Source organism: Phragmites australis, chromosome 1, assembly GCF_958298935.1.
Source record: "Phragmites australis chromosome 1, lpPhrAust1.1, whole genome shotgun sequence".
NCBI classification, from domain to species: domain Eukaryota; kingdom Viridiplantae; phylum Streptophyta; class Magnoliopsida; order Poales; family Poaceae; genus Phragmites; species Phragmites australis.
The window spans coordinates 29,220,325-29,239,842 of record NC_084921.1 but is presented as its reverse complement, the minus strand read 5'-3'; the positions used below and the strand labels follow the sequence as shown (position 1 = coordinate 29,239,842).

At 41.4% G+C, this 19,518-nt stretch overlaps 1 protein-coding gene and 1 pseudogene across 1 annotated transcript; one reads left to right on the top strand and one right to left on the bottom strand.

The window, feature by feature from the left end:
* The first annotated feature begins 8,730 nt into the window (after positions 1-8,730).
* On the top strand, positions 8,731-16,484 carry LOC133914527 (uncharacterized). Its single transcript, XM_062357630.1, has 5 exons — positions 8,731-8,872; positions 9,548-9,715; positions 10,326-10,466; positions 15,614-15,757; positions 15,897-16,484. Exons 2-5 carry the CDS (start codon positions 9,568-9,570, stop codon positions 16,232-16,234), a joined length of 771 nt encoding a protein of 256 aa, XP_062213614.1. The 5' UTR covers positions 8,731-8,872; positions 9,548-9,567; the 3' UTR covers positions 16,235-16,484.
* A 339-nt stretch (positions 16,485-16,823) lies between these two features.
* Positions 16,824-19,076, bottom strand: LOC133914539 (mitochondrial carrier protein CoAc1-like; annotated as a pseudogene).
* Between the last annotated feature and the right edge of the window lie 442 nt (positions 19,077-19,518).

Below are 19,518 nucleotides of genomic sequence, written 5' to 3'. Positions count from 1 at the left end.
GATGTAGGGAGGGTTTACACCGACATGGTTAACCCTTCGTACATATCCTTTTGTTGCCTCTTGGACTCTATTTCCTGATTAGAGCCACCATTAATTGCCAACACCACATTCAATCCGTGGTTTACCATGTTCACTGATTTGCTGGCTTTTGGGGGGGCTTCGATTGTGGGTCTTGGTGGAGGTTGTGGAAGCGTTGCTTGAAAAGCCGCTGACTGACCATAGGCTGCTTGAGAAGCCGCTGACTGACCATAGGTCTGGTCTGGTGGAGCCGAAGGTGCTGGAACATATGGCTACATCAAAGCCATTGATTGCCATTGAGAAGTGAATGTTGAACGGTTTGGCCTGTGAGCCTGACCCTGGGTTTGATGAAATTGCCATGAGCTACTCGGCCTGTATGGCGTGGCGTGATGCACTACTCTTGCAGGATAGAATGGTTACTTCCCTAGGCTTTCCTTCATGGCTACAATATGTGGATATTGCTTAGTTGTATGACTAGCACTTTTGCCATGTGACTCACAATACAACGTGCTTGGGTCACATGGTGCCCGTCCTCCTTGGCCACCAAGACCTCCGCGGCCTCTACCGCTTTGGCCGCCACGGGCTCCACAACCCTAGCCTTCGACAGCTTCTTACAACCTCGGACCCTGATTCTATCTAGTTGATTTATTTTTTTTTGCTTCGAGGTGTACTGAAAGGCCTCATTTTTCTTCGTGTTCTTTGGCCTTTCTTTCGGTTGGCCAGCGTTTGCATCCTTGTTTGAGGGATAAAGCTTCTACGTTTTCAACGTTGTCATTTCACTTTTCCTTTGAGATGGTCCACTTTGGACCTTGCATATTCCTCTATTTTGTTGAAGAGTTCCTGGACACTCTGCGACCTCTTGCATGTTAGCTTTTCTGCTAGCATCCCTCCTCTGATGCATTGAATATCGGCATCGATGATTGTGTCCTCACTCAAGCCCTTCGCCTGACATCGTACATGCACAAAGCGACACATATAGTCTTTCAGCGGCTCCACCGGCTGCTGCTTGATTGTGAAGAGGTCACCAATGGTGACTTTCTCAGTTCGATTGCCTTGGAAATTGCATAAAAGGGCATCACACAACTGGTCCCACTAGTAAATGGACCCGAAGGTAAGACGGAGTAATAATATCTTGCTATTCCTTTTTGTACCAACATAAAGGCCTTTGCCAATGTTGTGCCTTCTCCACCAGTAGATTCAATTGCTGCCTCGAAGCTCATGACGAATTCCCTTAGGTCTGATTCTCCATCAAACATCACCACCCTCGGCATTTTGAAACCCGAAGGCCAGGGCTGGTTTTGCAAGCCAGTGGAGAGCGGTGATTCTAGATCGCCTGCATGTGACCTATGCCGAAGATCCCGCACAGGACGTTCTGTAAATGCTGATGAAGGGGTGATAATGTTTCGTGTCTCTTTTGCTTTCTCATTGTAGTATGTTAATTTGTTCTTGCATTTCCCCCAGAATTCTTCTGGCTTCATCAGCTCATCGACGATACTCAGCTGCATTCCGATTTGCTACCGAGCTCTCTAGAGTATGCTTCTTCTGTGCAATTTGTCTCTCTAGGTCCTCAGCTTCTAGCCGCGTAGCTCTTCTGCTTCGGTTTCTTCATCTTCGTCTTCGTATTCTTTGAAGTGATCGAAATCCTCATGCTCTTCAACATGATGTTCCTTTCCCTTCGCTACTATGGAAGCTTTGAAACGAGTTCGAAGCCCAGTCTCTATCCTTCATTAAAGCACTTGCATCCTCCTAGTGAGTTGGCTCTTCGCGAACTCGACTATCCCCATCAGCTAGCACAGCCATATCATTTTATTCTTCCTGAATTTCCTCGACTGCCTCATACGAGGTAATGTTTGGATCCGCCATGGCTGAAGGGGCAGTCATGTTTGTGCCCCCCTCCGGAAACTGTGTTTGCTGTGCCGCTGATGCATCAGTGGCCTTTGGCTTCTTTTTGGGTGGCATGGCTTCGTAATGTTTCGATCCCCACGAACGATGCCAATTGTTGAAAACTTGCGTAACCAAACAAAGTGGAGGGCCTTTGGTTCTCCAGAGGGATCCGTAGGCTTAGTGGGAAGCACACAAAAAGTTAGAAACTATTCATTGGTATTAATATCTCTTGCCTTTTGCGTTACCGTGCCATCCTATTTATAGGTCGTACCTAATCGTTCCCTGTTACATTTTATGCTATTACTCCTCTAATTGTCACATTCTCAGCATATTCGTGAGTAATTTGGTACTATCCTAAGTACAATCGGCTTATTTACAATCCTACCCCTCGTTCTTCGGTTATCAGCAACATCCTCCCTTTGCTCGGGCACTCGAAGGTCCACACCTGGCAACGCCTTCGGCATCTCTTGAGTCACCCTCCTGGTGGCGCTGAGCGAAGGTCTTCAACTAGCCTCCGAAGGCCCGACGAAGGTTGCACCTACGCCGATGCCTTCGGCGTCCATTTAGCCATTTAGTTGATTCCCTCACGACACCGAGCGAAGGCCTTCGATTGGCATCAGAAGGCCTGGCGTAGGCTTCGAAAATTTCATCTAGTGGAGACGTTCGTGCGACTCCGATCATCCGAAGAGTATAGTCGTGGTACGGAAGGATTGCTGCAACATGATAGATCCACAACAATTGTAAGCTTTATCAATAAATAGTGGTCGTAGAGGTCTTCAACCCAACATCTGAAGGGGGCATGTGAGACCATTCCCCAACAGTGAGCAAGGATTTCCTTGCTTTTGAGAGAGCCAAATTGGCTCTTCTCTTCTAGCAAGGTTTGTCTTTGAAGAAATCGGTGACATCTTAAGAGGGGGGTGAATTAGGACACTTAGAACTATTTTGGCTCCAAAAACTACACAAGATAAACCTATATCAAATTCTATCTATATGTGCTCTAGGTTTATCTAGTGTGTCTACTCTACCAATCAAAACGCTTGTAACCTATCTAAGAAGGTAAATTGCAAGAATGTAAATGCGGAAACGTAAATAAGGTAGAGAGAACAAACTCGGCACAAAGATTTTTTCTCGTGGTATCGGCACAAAGATTTTTTTCTCGTGGTATTGATGGCATGAATGCCACCCTTAGTCCATGTTGGAGCACCACAATGGATATACTTCCGATCAGCACCCGATCACGGCTCTTGAGCCACCAAATCACAAATGCAAGGTCTCCACCCAGATGAGCCACCAAGCCACCAAGGTAATGTCTCACCACTAGCCTCTCTTCCGGTTGCTTGCCGCTATGATCATTTCGGATCTTAAGCCACCAAGGCAAGAGTCTTCGTGTCCCCGCACAATCACCTTGCTGTCGCTCCACACCAAATCGGAGGGTCAACAAGCTTGCTGACGAGCCACCAATACTCCAAGGTACCGGTGTACCACTTGGTACAAGGTTGGATACTCCTTGATCCACTCTTAGGTAGCAATCACCTAGCAACACTCTCTCTAGGCATATAAGCAATAATCACTCATTAATCTTGTGCTTAATCACCTTGGATAATCACGTTAAGCACTTTGGTGACTTGGATGCCTTCTTAAGTGTGTATGAGCTTCCTCTAAACTCCAGCAGCATGCCACACCTTCAAATGACTGAGTGGATAGGTATTTATAGCCTCAAATCCGTGCACTAGCCGTTAACCCAATGGCTCAGAAAAGTTATTAATACAGGATGATTCAGTGAAAATAATAGTACTAACACTGGATCATCCGGTGATTACACTCTCACAAACTAGTCGTTGGAACCCCACTCAAACCTCTGTGAACATTGGACACTCAGGTGTATACTTCATCTCTATCATCGGACTATCCGGTGAGTTATCCTGAGTCATCTGAGTCTTTCCTTCTTCTATGGATATCACTACAAATGAATGATACCAATTATAGGCAATAAAAGCACATGGATCATAATTTATAAAACTCACATAATATAGTCTAAACTCTTCCTATATGTGTGCATACATACAATGAGAAGGAAACATATGCGCAACTAGATAATATGTCAAGATAGGAAGTTTAAGCTATATTATGCATGGAGGTAACTTAAACGAATAAAAGATTTGACAAAGATACCAATTGAAGCATTTAAGCATTGCATACCTCCGGTTACATGTTGATTGGTTCATAATACTATAAGAGATACAACTTGCAACACATGTTAGTCTCAAAATCACAACCTATAGGATATACTTCCCCTAAAAGTGTGCATACAAGTGCTGAGTACTTATGAGATATATGCAGTTGTTATTGATAACAATGGGGATTTATCCTATAGATTAGATTATGGCATATGAAAGATAACAATTGTAAAACTAATGCTAAGAAATGAACCTACAACTAATAAACCATATAGGTTACTAATGGCTTAGAGATAAACACAAGCAACCTACCATATGAAAGCCTACACTAAACATTGCAATAAATTGAAATAAGTATATGCAATCCTAGATGAGGCAAATGAGCTAGACGCAAAACAAAACACATAAACAAGAATCTAGCTACACTTACCTCTTTTACCTTTGGATGGGGATTTGTATATGTGATTATCATGATCTTCATCAATGCGTCCATCTTGTATACTTGGCTTCTTTGCTTGAATCTTCACTTTATTTTGTAAGCCAAGTCTCTAAATCTTCATATCTACTTCGGGCTTCAAGTCTTCTTTGAAACTCAAATCGATTGGGTCCCTTCATGTTGGTGTTGACTTTCTTGGGCACCCAAATGGGTTGGTTCCGCCTCTAATCCTTTCTCTCAACTATGTGATGCAACCACCTTGCTATTTTCCTTCTTCTTGAGCTTGTAGTGGTTGCTCTTGGTCTTGATCTTGTAGTTGGGCTTGGTGTAGAGGTTGAAGGTCTTGTTGAAGAGGTTTGCCATCTTCTTCTTCTCCTTTGTCTCCTTATTCACTTGTTTGCATTGGAAGGACTTATGACCTTTTTGATGGCATCTGAAGCATGTCACCTTGGACCCCTCTGCAAGCTTCTTCACCATAAAAGCACAATTATCTTCAGGAGGTTGGACATGCCCTTTGCCCTTTAAACTCACCAAGTCCTTCTTGAGCTTCTCTACTTCTTGCTTAAGCTCATCATTCTCTTGTGCAATGAGGTTGTTACATGATTCTATAATAACATTTTTAACACAAATCTCATTGCAAAAGGGTGAGCTAGATAAAGTGATTAAATCATCATAAGAAGTAGAAGCATCTACCTTAAGATTGAAATTAAATAGAGAGGTAGATTACTTTAAAGGGACCTTAGTTTGAGACTCATGCACTCAAATTTAGCTTTAAGCTCTTTATGCTCCTTGTTTAGCAAATTGAATTTGCATAATAATTGTTTATAATTAGAAACAAAGATAGCATGAATGTCATTAAATGTATTGAATTTATTAAGATCTTTAGATTGTTTCTTAAGGACCCTTTGTTGCTCATTAATCAAATAAAGGAATTCATCTGGATGGAGAATCCTTATCAGATTCATCATCACTTACTCCGCTATCTATACCTTTAGCTATGAGGCACTTGTGTGATGACTTACGCAATGATGACCTTAAGGAAGAGTTTCTCTTGGAGGAATGGATGGTGATGCTCTCATCACTTGAGCTTGAATCTTTATCATCACTCACCCATCTTCCTATGCTAGCAAGTGCCTTGGCTCTTCTCTTTTGTCTCCCTCTTCTTGATCTGGTCTTCTTCTCCTTCTTGATGTGATCAATTGTATTGACCAAGTCTTCAATGAAGATATGATGATCAACCTTGGCATTGATCCTCTTCATGTTCTTTTCTAACTTTGAGAAGAGCTTGGTCATCTTAGGATCAATTTCTTTATCACTTGATGTGCTTTGATCATCCTCATCATAGCTCTCTTCATCTTGATCATCATCATCTTCGCTTGAGCTTAACTCTAGCTCTTGTCTCCTCATCCTTGACTTCATATGTTGGTATTGAGATTGCTTACTTATGAGAGCAAGATTCTTGGTGTCGGATGAGGAAGAAGCTTCTGCCCCTATATTCATTGTCATCTCATGGGCGGTGATCTTACCGAGTACTTGACTTGGAGTCATCTTCTTGATGTCATTGTTGTCGTAGATGATGGAGACTATCAACTTGTAATTCGGAAGAAGAGCTTAAAATATTCTTCTCACCACTTGATCATCTTGAATTGACGTCAAACCTAACCCATTGATCTCATTAACAAGAATGTTCAAACAAGAATACATATCATTAGCACTTTCACAAGGTAGTTGCTTGATGCCACTGAGCTTAGTAATAAGCACATTCTTTGTGCCTTTATGTATTTCAATGAGACTAGTTCAAATATCATGTGAATTGGTGAGAGAATAAATATGATTAAATGCATCAACACATATAGATGATAAAATGATACTCTTGGTCAAAGCATCTAATTGACTCTCCTTGTTAGTGATGCGAGGTTTCATTCCTTCATCGGTGACTCTCCAAATATCCAACCCTCAGGCTTGCAAATAACAAGTCATTAGAATTTTTCACCAGAGAAAGTTTATACCATCGAAAAGTGGAGCACTATAGGAATCCATTCCAACCCCGAACGTCACAACTCACTAGGCGGTGAAGCCTAACTGATCACAATGAGACTAAGGCTCAAATGCCATTTGAATTAGTAAAACCTTGTGAAAGGTGTGAAACTCTAACATAAATTGTAGAGCTAGATGTGAGTTCTAACTCTGATACCAATTGAAGGGATCGGTGACGTCTTAAGAGGGGAGGTGAATTAGAACACTTAGAACTATTTTGGCTCCAAAAACTACACAAGATAAACCTATATTAAATTCTATCTATATATACTTTAGGTTTATCTAGTATGTTTACTCTACCGATCAAAACACTTGTAACCTATCTAAGAAGGTAAATTGCAAGAATGTAAATGTGAAAACGTAAATAAGGTAGAGAGAGCAAACTCGACACAAGGATTTTTTTTCCTATGGTATCGATGGCATGAATGACACCTCTAGTACACATTGGAGCTCTATAAAGGATATGCTCCTAGTCGGCACTCAGTCACAGTTCTTGAGCCACCAAGTCACAAAGACAAGACCTCCACTCGGATGAGCTACCAAGCCAAAGTCTCACCACTAGCCTCTCTTCCGGTTCCTTATCACCATGATCACTTCGGAGCTTGAGCCACCAAGGTAAGGGTCTCCTCGTCCCCGCACAATCGCCTTGCCACTGCTCCACACTATGTCGAAGGATCAACAAGCTTGCCGGTGAGTCACCAAGACTCCAAGGTGTCGGTGTACCACTTGATACAAGGTTGGATCACTCATTAGTTCACTCCCTAGGCATCAATCATCTAGCAACACTCTTTAGGCATATAAGCACTAATCACTCACTAATCTTATGCTTAATCGCATTGGATAATCACATTAAGCACTTTGGTGGCTTGAATATCTTCTTAACTGTGTATGAGCTTCCTCTAGACTCCAGCAGTATGCCACACCTTCAAATGACTGAGTGGAGGGGTATTTATAGTCTCAAACTCGCGCACTAGCTGTTAACTCAATGACTCAAAAAAGTTATTAACACCGGATAATCCGGTGAGAATAATAGTACTAACACCGGAACATTCGGTGAGTACACTATCACAAACTAGCCATTGGAACCCCACTCAAAGCCTCTGTGAACACCGGACACTCCAGTGTATACTTTATCTCTGTCACCGGACTATTCGGTGAGTTATCCTGAGTCATCCGAGTATTTTCTTCTTCTCTGTGTAAATTGTTTCGGTGTAAGCACCTGGTGCACATTACTTTATCACCAGATTATCTGGTAAGTTGACTTCAGCCAACTAAGCCAATGCAACCCTCTTTAAAAATAATGCTCCGGTGTGCACAACCTTCATCACTGAACCATCCGAGGCGTTGAACATTATTCTGCCTCTTTGCACTGTTCATTGTCCTATGTGTGCAACACATTAATTACCGAACCATCCGGTGCTTTGATTTTCAACTTCAATAACTGCAACCTTCTCTGGACGAAATGCTTAGGTGTGTATCTTCTCTGATCACCGGACCTTCCGGTGAGGTCTTCAGGCCTCTCTCCCCTTCGTCAAATATGTTCCGGTGAGTTCAACACCTAGAGCACTGGACCATCCGGTGAGGCAAATCTTCCTGAGACTTCTTTAATTCAGTCAAACTTTATCCCAACTGCAGTGGCTTATTCATATATTACATCTATGAGACATACTAACATATATTTTTGATAAACATATTAGTCTCATTGACTATATTGTTATTAATCACTAAAATCACAATCATAATCTAATAGTATCATTTTCACTATAGTCTTACCTAACCTTACCAAGCAAGGCTAGTGGAAAAGGGTGGACAAAAAACCAAACATAACCTAACATTGTGTTGTGCTGATGCAAGAAGCAAAAACAAGTGTGCAAGATAGGCTAAGGTGGCTCCTTGTGTAACACTTCAGGTCCAGTTTACAATTATTATTAACTTTTAGTATACATGCATGCCAAGTGCTCACCTTTCTTTTGCGCAACAACCTCTTTCTAACAAACATGATTGTGCTGGTCAAGTCAAACTCAAGATACGTCTACAGCCGTATCGGAAAGACAGAAACCGGTAGTTTTGTTTTCATGTTGTTCAGTCAATAAAGAAACGAAATGTTCAGTTATATGATTTATATAACAGGCTAAATAACAATCAGAGGCTAACGGTTGCGGGTTGGGGTACCCGAAGCCGGCTAATCGACATGCTTAAATTGTGGCAGCAACTAATAGCTCCATAAAAGGAGGACCACTTTACATGCCCCTGAATACCCATTGCTCTCTTCTCTCCTCTGCAACTCCTCTCCATTTTCTGATCCTCAGAAGGAAGACAGGTAACATACGCATATATCTGATGCTCTCATGCTTCTACGTTTCTTGCTATATTCTTCCTTTTTGCCGGTATTTATCTAGCTGATTACTTGAATGGTGATATAGGTGCTGTTTGTCAGGGCTTAATCGACGTAGGTTGTTCTTGTTAGTCAGGAGTTTATTGACATAGGTTCTTCCTGTTCACTGGTTAGATCTGCTGCTCCTATGGTTGTTTAGTGTAATCATACTCTTCTTATTCACTTGCAACAAGTTCTAGCTCATTTTGTTTGGATTTATCCCTTAGATTTCTACAACAATGAGCTAATTGGTGTGGTGTATCCCTTGAGGGTTAAACAATAATGATCATGTTTAAGAACAACCATGAATGGCTCACCATTTCTCTACTGGTCCAAACAGCATGAATTAGAAGTACATCAAAACCGCCGTGTTTGTTGTCATGGCTAACTGTTGAAGCAAGCATGAATTGCATTATTTCTGTTCTTCAGAATAAGTTCCGAGTTATAAGAGATTGATAGCTGTATTTCGTAATTGAGTGACAGATCGATGAATTTAGGATCTCCAAATATGTTAACAACAGTTAACATTTTGTATTAACTTTTGAGAAATAGTTGAAGTTTTTTCTTAGCTTCCTTGAATCTGAAATTGTCAATTGCTTACATTTGCTATGATTGTTGCAGTGTAAGAAGAGGAATAAAACATGAACTTTTTTCAGAGGAAGAATTCGAAGAAAGTGAAGGACACGGATGGATCTCAGAAGGACGGTAGCCGTGGGAAAAACGACTTGTTCGATCGTGCCAAGGGAGGACTTGATGCCCTTGCAGGAAGCCTCCAGTCGGCGAAGAATGGTTAGTCATTCCATTCAATTTTAGCCAAAATTGTTCTCAAGAATGCCATCCAGCTTCCAAAAAGGGCTGTTATTCCTCGAGTTCGTCAGCCTCTCCAAGTATATGTCATGGTAGGACGCCTGCTTTTGATCAACACAAAGCAGTATTAGTGGCTTGGAACTTTGAAGTTTATGATGGATCCTTGTAAATGGACATCTAGTTATCTAATTTATTTTTTTTCTAATTGGAATACTGCCTTGATAATTTGATATGGACCTCAAATGGCTCACATTTTTATGGCACACGTCTTGGGCCAATGAGAAGAAAAATAGAATTTGCTGGTTCTGATCATTACGAGGTATACTGCATTCTGGAAACAGAAAGAAAAATTCTGATACCCAGGGAAAATTTCATAGTTATAGAAAAATCCTGATGCCCAGAAAGTTTCAGAGCTAAAAGAAAAATTTTGATGCATTGAAGGTTTCAGAGTTTAATTAAATGAAATGAAGGATCGTGCCTTGGCATATTACTTCCACATTAGCTGCCCCATGTCCTAATGGACAGCTGAACACGATGTATACCTTTGTGTTTTAATATTTCCTGTTCCCTGACCTTTGGAATCGATCTGTAGATGCCGAAGCGGCGACGGAGAAGCTTCAAGGGGACGTGAAATCAGGCATTGAAACGATCTTGCACAAGGGTTCGGGCATTCTTGACAAAGTCAAAGAAGAATTTGGAAGCCACTCAGAGGCCACCCGTTCAAAGGAGCTTGGTAAGTTGCACTCATTCAGAGTGACTTCAAAGGAAGAAGGGTTGCAACTTTGCAAGATTCATGAATCTTTTTGCATCCAGTTGATGTGGTCCTCGTTGATGCTTTTTACTTCAGAGAAAATTGCACTTGTGTACATTTGCTAGTGCAGTTCAACTTTCACGTTAGATGCTTTTCTCACTTTCCAAAAGTTACGAAGCTGAATGAAAGAGTACGAAGGTGGCTTAATGTAGTCGATGTCTTGCTTGAGCCTCAAGGGCGGATTATACAGAGTATAATGCTTGGAGGGCAAGAAGCCTCTCCTAGAGATAAGATAGGTATCCTGAGATTGCAATCTATCCTAAACTACCATATTTGGAGATATCACAATATACTCTAATATCCCCCGCAGTTGTAGCGGCAGTGTTGCAAACAGGAAGAGCGTTGGGAATGCTATGACTGGAGAAATGACAGGTTGCTTATGCAGATAGTAGCCCTTTGTGCCAATGTCAAGGTAGCCGAGAGCGAGGTGAGGAGAGGTGGTTGAGGATGCCGTGTGTGAGATAGCCATGGTCGACGTAGCTGCAATTGGGTTTGCCAGTGATGAAGTAGACGCATATGAAGCCGCGGGCGCAAGGAGGCCCCAAGGAAGAAGATGGTGATGCAGTCGAGGCAATCATTGAGGTAGAAGGTCGATGCCGAAGACGCTATCGAGGCCGCCATTGACGAGGCATACGCTGTGTTTGCCAGGCCCGGGATGAAAGGCACGTACCGGTGTTGCCAATACTGAACGTGCTAGAGAGGGGGCCAATCATGTGCTAGTGTCTAAGGGACCAGCAGAGAAAGCCTTCGAGATGGTTGCGACGCATAGTGCTACGTGGGGTAGAAGTTGCTGATGCAACCCGCGGTTTGCCGGAGTAGACGAATGTAGTTGGGGAAGAGATGACGACGCTAGCGATGAGGTTGTGCTAGATGAAGGCAAAAGGGTGCAAGGGTTGGACAATCTGGAGGGGACACGGCGGCGATGCTCAAAGAGGTCGATGAAGAACCCGATCAATGTGACGAAGACCATATGCGCTGATGACTAAGCCAAGGACGCAGGCACCATATGCTTCATCTCATTAAATATTTCATTTCTGACCTTCTCAGCTTTACCATCTATAAGTTCTTGCATATGCAGTTGTTGTTAACTTCTCTTTTATGAATGTGAAAGACCAAGAAGACACCACCAAGGCTGTGGCTTTGACCCGGGTAGTAAGGACATCTTTCCTTTGACTCTTTCTACGCTTGAACCACTGCTAGGTTCGGTCATAACTGATGCTTCTACTTCTTTTGGTGTTGTGGACTGGTTAGCGCCGACTCCTTAATGGTAACATGAGCTTGCAACATCCTTTCACTTGCTATAGCTGAACCAACACTATTTGACTCTTTTTGCTCGTCTTCTTTTGTCAATAGTTAGCTTCTTTTCTTTTGAATTCAGATTTTCATTTGAATTGACCCTTCTTTTTTATACGATAAGCTTTTTTCACCACTTTTTATTCTCTTTCCCATCACTAGACCGATTTCTTAGCTCAAATTGGTCTGACTTAGGACGTGACAATATATCAATCATTGGCTTTCTCAGAGCTATCCAACCTGGATGAAATTGTCCAAAAGACATCAGGGGTGGCGACATCAATAGACCACACCATCCCATGGAGGACAACGAGGAAGAATGGTTGGAGGACTCCTTACGACATGGGCATTGGCGGCTTAAAGAGAGGATATGGTGCTGCTACATAAAAATTCTCTTGTCGATGATTCAAACCATTAAACTCTTATTTGGAGTTGATCTTGGTCACTTAAAATCATTGGGCCGACTAGCACCCTTTTGGCCGGTCTTGCCATCCTCGTACTTAGCCAGAAGCTCCTTAAATATGGGCTTTGACCTTTCAACCTTTTTAACAATCTTACTTCTACCTTAATTAACTTTCCAATGATCAAATTCGGTGCTTTTTGGTTTGATCATCTTTGGCGTAACACTGTTCATAGCCCAGAATTCGACGTTCTTGTGCCCCTCTCATCTACCACCACATTCTTGCCTTTTGTAGATTTTGCTTGAGATGGATGAACAAGTGCTTTCTTGTTCTCAAAATCAACCACATTGATAGGAAAGGGATTGTGGTCTAGCTGTATTTCCACAATTGGCTGGACCAAGCCTGGAAAGGCACGGTGGCCATGGGTGGTGATGACCACAGGAGGTGACATGGCAGCCCAAGGGGGTGATGCAGCATCAGCGTCGGTACTCGAAGATGAGAGACACGTACTCGTGGACGAACATCACGCGAGCCGGGAGGAACCGCGCGCGATTGGTTGATTAGACTAAGGACGTGCGAGGCGGTCGTAACAGAGGCATCCTGATTATGGTGGCGAACGACGAACCGGCGTGGAGCACCGTGCGGACGAAGTTGTGAGGTAGCGACACGTGAGGGTATCCCCTGGAGCGTCGTGAGCTAGACTATGCAGAGATAAGGCATATATCCTAGGATTACAATCAATACTAAACTACCATATTTAGAGATATCTCAATATACTATAACACTGAAACCAATCCTTAGACGCTATAAAGAAATTTGCAGCACATGTGTCATCTACAACCCATTAGGGCCATTTAGATCGTTCCATCACTTCTGTTACGTGCAGGAATTACTATTCACACACGTGAATAATAACCATGGCATTGTAGCACGAGATCAGGAGGTTAGAATAGATTAGTTAGTATATCTATTGGTATATTAGGATTCTAATGGGTTTATTTAGAAATAAGTTTGGTATAAAATAAGTTAGGAGTCAAATTATATTAGGACTGCTTAGAGATGAGTTTGGAAGAAAATAAGTTAGAAGTTAGAATTGATTTATGATTGTAATTTTCTTTCTCTATATATAATAGGATAGCCACCCATCATTGTAATAAAGTAAGAGAAGAATTAATCTAAGTCTTTGTTGTCTATAGTCTAATTCCTTCCCTATCTGACTCCACCGCCTAGGTATCCTCTAGTAGATGTTTATCTCTCTTATGATCCTAAGATGATAACAACATAGTATACACTACATACGAAAGAGTTGATTTGCTTCGGTATGAGCAGCCATACGTCATAACAATTCTGCAGTAAACTATAGCTATACACTGTATCCAGTATAATGGGAAAATAAGGCCCACATTTGTCTAGACATAATTAGGATGAGATAAATACTACTGGAATGGATGCATCTGGACTATGGATCAACTGAAACTTCCCTAATTAGCTGAGCTATCCTTTTCGGATATGACCCTTTTGAAGGAAATACTCACGAGCCACGTAATTAAGAAAACAGTGATGTAACATGTGGTGCATGCAGAACGGTTGATTTGGTTTCAGTCATGATGTTAGAGTAGATCCATTCAGATCATGATAACGAAAAGCACCACTTGCACATTTGCAATAGAAATATCACAAAATGTTGAACACAGACCAAATTTTCTCTGATGATGTCAAGAGATATTTTAATGGTGCGCTAAACAATGAAACTATCAGGGTAAAGAAAACATGGAAATTGATAACGAAACAAAATTTGCCTCGTTTTTAGTGAACATGTCACATCTTGCAAGAACTGCATTTTTTTTAGCTGCCTACCTTCCTCATATTAGGTCTTGTGGCCTATGGGTTTGCTTAGCTTTACTTCCAAGTAAAAGCAACTTTATGCACACAATGATTGACTAGGATGTTGGCCATGTGTGATTGAAGGTGTACCTGTACCATTTTCCAGATTGTTTTTTTTCTCCATGACCATTCCTATTCTGAAAACAAGGGAAAGAAACTATTTTCAAACCAAAACACAACTCACAACCACCACATCTCATATTCATAAACCTTCCATTAGATTGTTCTATCGGAGATCATTGTGAGTTGAATACAGCAACTATCTGATTTTTTTTTGGTGAGACAGTTACAGCTCAAGCACCATGTTCCCTTGCCCTCTTAGTGGGTCACCAAATCCCTTAATTTATCTCCATTTGTCCAGCCAAGAAACCACAAACAAAATCTTAAATAACAAGAGTCCAACTGTTATGCCTACCCCATACATTCGTCTAGGACCAAGTATAACAAACATATGAAAGTTTCAAAATAAAGTCGTATTTGATTGACCCAGTTTGAGCAGTGACACTCTGTACAACACAAGCTGCATCATGCAAGACATGATGCAAGATCATCCTCAACCAACACCAATGAATGCCTGCTATTTGCCTGTGTCCATTTAGCTGTCACCCTCCTCCACTGTCCTACCACGTACTCCATCATGTATGATGCTCCAGTAGTGTGTGTATATAATACAGAAAACATTAGCCTGGTTTAAGTAATTAATCCAGATCAAGGAGCTCGTTTAGAGCCATAAGACCAAGGGTCTGAACACAATAACCCAGAATTCCTCGGCTTCATATACATATTAAAGCCAGCGCCTTTCGATTATCTCCAGTTTAGCTTTCCCCATTTATTGTAAACTTCACAGTCCGTCAAATCTGCAGTTTCAACCGGTAAGGGTCTCTTCTTCTTTCAATTAAGTTCGATTCAGCCGATACATAGGACCGCAAGTTTTGTTCTTGAAATTTCGTGTGCATTTCTTTCGTTGCCTTTTGTGCACGAACTTGGTCCATATTTTTCTATGGAGATTTGACGATCCTGCCAATTGTTTAGAGTTTAGACGAGTTTGATCCTTTAATTCCAACTTTTGATCAGTAGGTGGATAATTCTTTCCCCTATTGCGTGTTGCCTACTGAAAGTTTTGCTGAATACAGTAATTACGGTTTTATTAGAAATTTTGGAGAAATCATAAGTAGGTAATGGATCTTGATCACTCTAATATGTTGTTCCCACAGTCGTCGTTAGCACTGACCCTTGAATTCTGCTCCAGCAACTCACAACTTTAGCTCTTGTTTATCTAGTGATCTATTTCTTATGTTCCACAAGTGTACATAGCCCAAAATTGATGTCAGTCCAAATTTACCAAATCTGTTACTTCTTGAAACATGCGATTGACAAGTCAAGTGCTCTGTGATGCCTGGATGGAAATGCTAAGAATGGCCTTTTCTTCTTTTCTTTCCCTATTTATACTATATTATTTTCTCTGAGAAAGCACTCGTGTCGATTTCGTAGAGCAAGGAAGCGAAGAACAGGGAAATAAGAACATGGAAGCTTTGAGCGCAGTGCTTGAAAAGGTGACGAGTAACCCAGAAGTGGTGGAAAAGGTCAAGGAAGAGGTTTCGAGCCTTGCTGATGCTCTCCATCTACGGAAACATGGTAACATATTTTTGATCTGGCCTGTTTACAGGACTAGGAGAAACATGTTTCTGACAATTAATTACCTGGTTGCATTGGTGAGTTTGTTCGCATCAAAATCTGATCTCTATGCATTTGCCACCATCCTTACCTTGAACAGGATCCAAAGATAAAGAACCTGAGGCTGAAGAGACAACGAAGGACGGCGAGGCAGCACATAATGTCGGCGAGACCCAAGACCTTAATGTGGCGGAGCAAGCTGTAGAAGAAATTCAGGCTGTCGTCGCAGCGGTGCAGCATCAGCAGACAGCCGCCACTGCTGAGACTGAAACTGAAACTCCAGCTGAGACTGCTGAAACCTCAGCTGAAGGAGAGAAGCCTCAAGAAACAAAACGAGAGGTGGAGAAAGATGACCCCAAGACGCGACTAGACTTCTTCGGGTTCTTTGCCATGCTGTTTGAGAGGTTCTGCTCCCCTGAAAACAAGAAGAAAGATTAAGTGCGGCAAGTCAGGTGTGGATTTCTCGTTTTGTGATCTTGGAAACTACATGGAGTGCATGGGGACGTGGTGGTGTACAGTTTGCACTTACATTTTCTCTTCAGACAAATGTTCTATTGGTTTTACTACCTTATTTGGGGATGGATGTATGGTTATGCTCTACTTGGTGTAATTCTTGCCACCTTTCTGGACTTGATTTTATCTTTGTAAACAATTGATTTATTTTTAAGATCTTTCTTTGCCTCAAGAACTGTAGTAATTTTTGTCAAGATTATAATGTGGAGGCTTGTATAAACATGTAAGAAGAAACATCTTTACTAATTGTGGAGAAAAAAGTTGGTCGACCTGCTCAAGTAGCACTTTCCACTTGCTGAGGTTAGTCATATGTGTAACCAAGCTGAATAACCAGCAACCTGTAAGGCTATAACTCAAGTATCATGCTAAAGGCGAGTTGATTTCAACCACAGAATGGGAGAGATGAGTAGTTTGAACAGAAAAACAAAACCAAACATATTACCAAATGAGTGACAGGAAAGTCTTCAGGTGATTCTGACATACCAAAGAGAATAATTAGATCAAATGAAACATTAAAGATTCTATTGATAAAAGACACCGAGGGTTATAGTCTTTCATCTTTGCTGACCTCTGCTCCCTAAAACATCATTCAGGCACAATTGCTGTACAGGGAGGAAAGGTTCATAATAAAATCTCCAATCAGGGTACTAATCTATGTAAAGTTAATGTAGGATAATCTCTGGTACAGTCATCATACTAAAGCTCACAAATTACAAGCATTACAATCAATATACAGTTGAAGCCAACCCAGAGACTCAACCAAGTGTTGCACACACAAATCCAACTGACCCACATACAACCATCTCCATCTTATGCAGCATAGAGATAGGATTCATAACGATCAACCAGAACTACAATACCACAGACTAAGTTTCTTGAGTTCATTAGTCCTAACGCTAAGAAGGCAGACACTGCTTCATTTGTTACCCACCTGATGGATGGGCTCTTTCTCGGGGAGGTACTCTTAACAAGGTCTTCATCATGTCATATGTTGTGAAACCGATAGCTACTGAAGGGACAACCTGAAAAATTAATATTTGTTTGAGACAAATTTGATGTTTGTGGTACAGTTACAAATAAGTATCCCTGATTTTGCAATTCGTCAATACTGGAAATAACGGAAAGAAAACAAGGAGCAACTGAATGTGGTGCTTACATATACAGACCAAAGTCATTTTCACCTTGCAAATCTGCATTCACTGGTTCTCATTTTCTAAATATTTTGGCTGTTATTTAAAATATTGGACTGGCTATACCTTGATATAGTTAAGGCTCAAACCAGCAAAGAGTTGCCTCCACCCTTGGCACCGAATGATGAGCAAGAGGCCCTGGAAAGTTCCTCTTATATGGAAGGCATCACTTGAATTTTGAGCCTGCTTGCTCTGAACCTGAAGAAAGAGAGTCAGGAGCATGCAATTAGTGACCAAACAAACATTGAGGTCAAAAACTACAGTTTGCAGATTATCTATCAGTGGAATATAGTAATCGTACCTGCATTTGTCTCCGGACAACATCCAATGGATAAGTGAGGGTTTGTCCAAATAGACCAGCTAAAGCTCCGCAAGAGAGCTTCAATATAACAGATTTCTTGTAATATTCTGGAATTCGAGATTTCAGATCATATATGTAGAATTTTAAGCCAGCATATGGAAGGATACCAATCAGAGTTGGACCTGCAATTGATTAAAAGAATTTTAAATCCTCCTCTCATGTATTGTAATACTATGTTCTAAATAAATAATATACGCAGCTCAAGTAATGTAATCTCAACTAGACAATTTCAGGATATTCACGTGGTAGGTCATCCTAAACTACTCACCTGTTAAGCCCGGGTAGTTTTGTTTCAGATCACCCATGAAGCCAGTGTTTGACATTTATAAAGTAACTAAACAGTGATGTCTAGTTCTCGATGGCATGGAGAAATAGAATTGACGATGCCTATTACTATTATGCATCAACCTACCTTGTTGAAAAGCATCTTGTTACAACATAAATAAAGTTGTGCAAGCGTGCAACATTAGCTCAAGTGAAAGTGTGGTAGAGATCATATATGTCATAATTTGCCAGACTCAAACTGACAAACCATAAATGATACAACTTGAACACATAGTAAAGGAAATGATAGGATATGACGTACCTACTCCGCGGTATAAAGATCGTGCACCTCATTCCTCGTAAACAGTTTTGAAAACATCCTTTATACCACTATATAAGCTTGTTGTCGCCCAGAATTTCCCAAAACATTGCCAGGTTGTCCCACATTTGAAACCTTGGGGAAATCATGAAGAAAATTAGTATAAACAGCCTTGAGCCAATCATTGTTAACAACAATGGATCAATAGCAAACATGATGTGAAGTACTAATGATCAACAACAATGGCTCAGAGAATTGTTCCAGCATCCCTTGATGGATACCCTTCACTATAATCAATGAAACAATATGAAAAAGTATCAGAATGTACATGCTAAAACAATACCTGGTATGCCAGTTTGGTCCGAGCCAAGTCTAGTGGGTAAGTACACAAAACTGCAGTCCCACCAGCAGCAGAGCCAGCTAAAAGATCAACCACAGCCCCCATACCTACTGATGGAGCAAAATTATTCAATATCCAACACCTATACTGCTCGTATGTCATGTAATGCTGTTGGTGCAAGAAAATATCTTCCACGAATAAGTTCGGCGAGAACCTCCTCTAAAGAGAAGACTCAAGTTTAGAGAAGAAGTGGAGAGGAAGGAATACCAATGTATTTTTATCACCAAAAGATTGACCCTGATGACCATGGATCTATATTTATAGTGTCATTCGAGATGTAAATATACAAATATACCCTTGCAAAGATAGCGATGCGAGTTACCACCATGCTACATGGATTTAGGGCTAGTCGAATTGCATAGCCTGGGTTCAGGTAGAATACATTTACCCCTAACAGATATTATCTACTATAGCAAATACAATGGTGTAGGTAACCTAGAAGGTGTGATACTCAGTCGATCGTCAATTGCGGCACTACGTCGCACTGTCCCGAATGTTAGAATGACCTCCATTTGCATTGGGATGTCAGAATGGTCACCACTTGATCAGCATTAAATACCGGCCACTTCTTTGCAGACGGAGGACGGCTTATGGGCTCCTTCTGGCTGATTTTTCTCCGAGGCTTGATGTCCCACTCCTCGGGCTTCGGAGTGCTTGCCTAGGCTCCGGAGGACT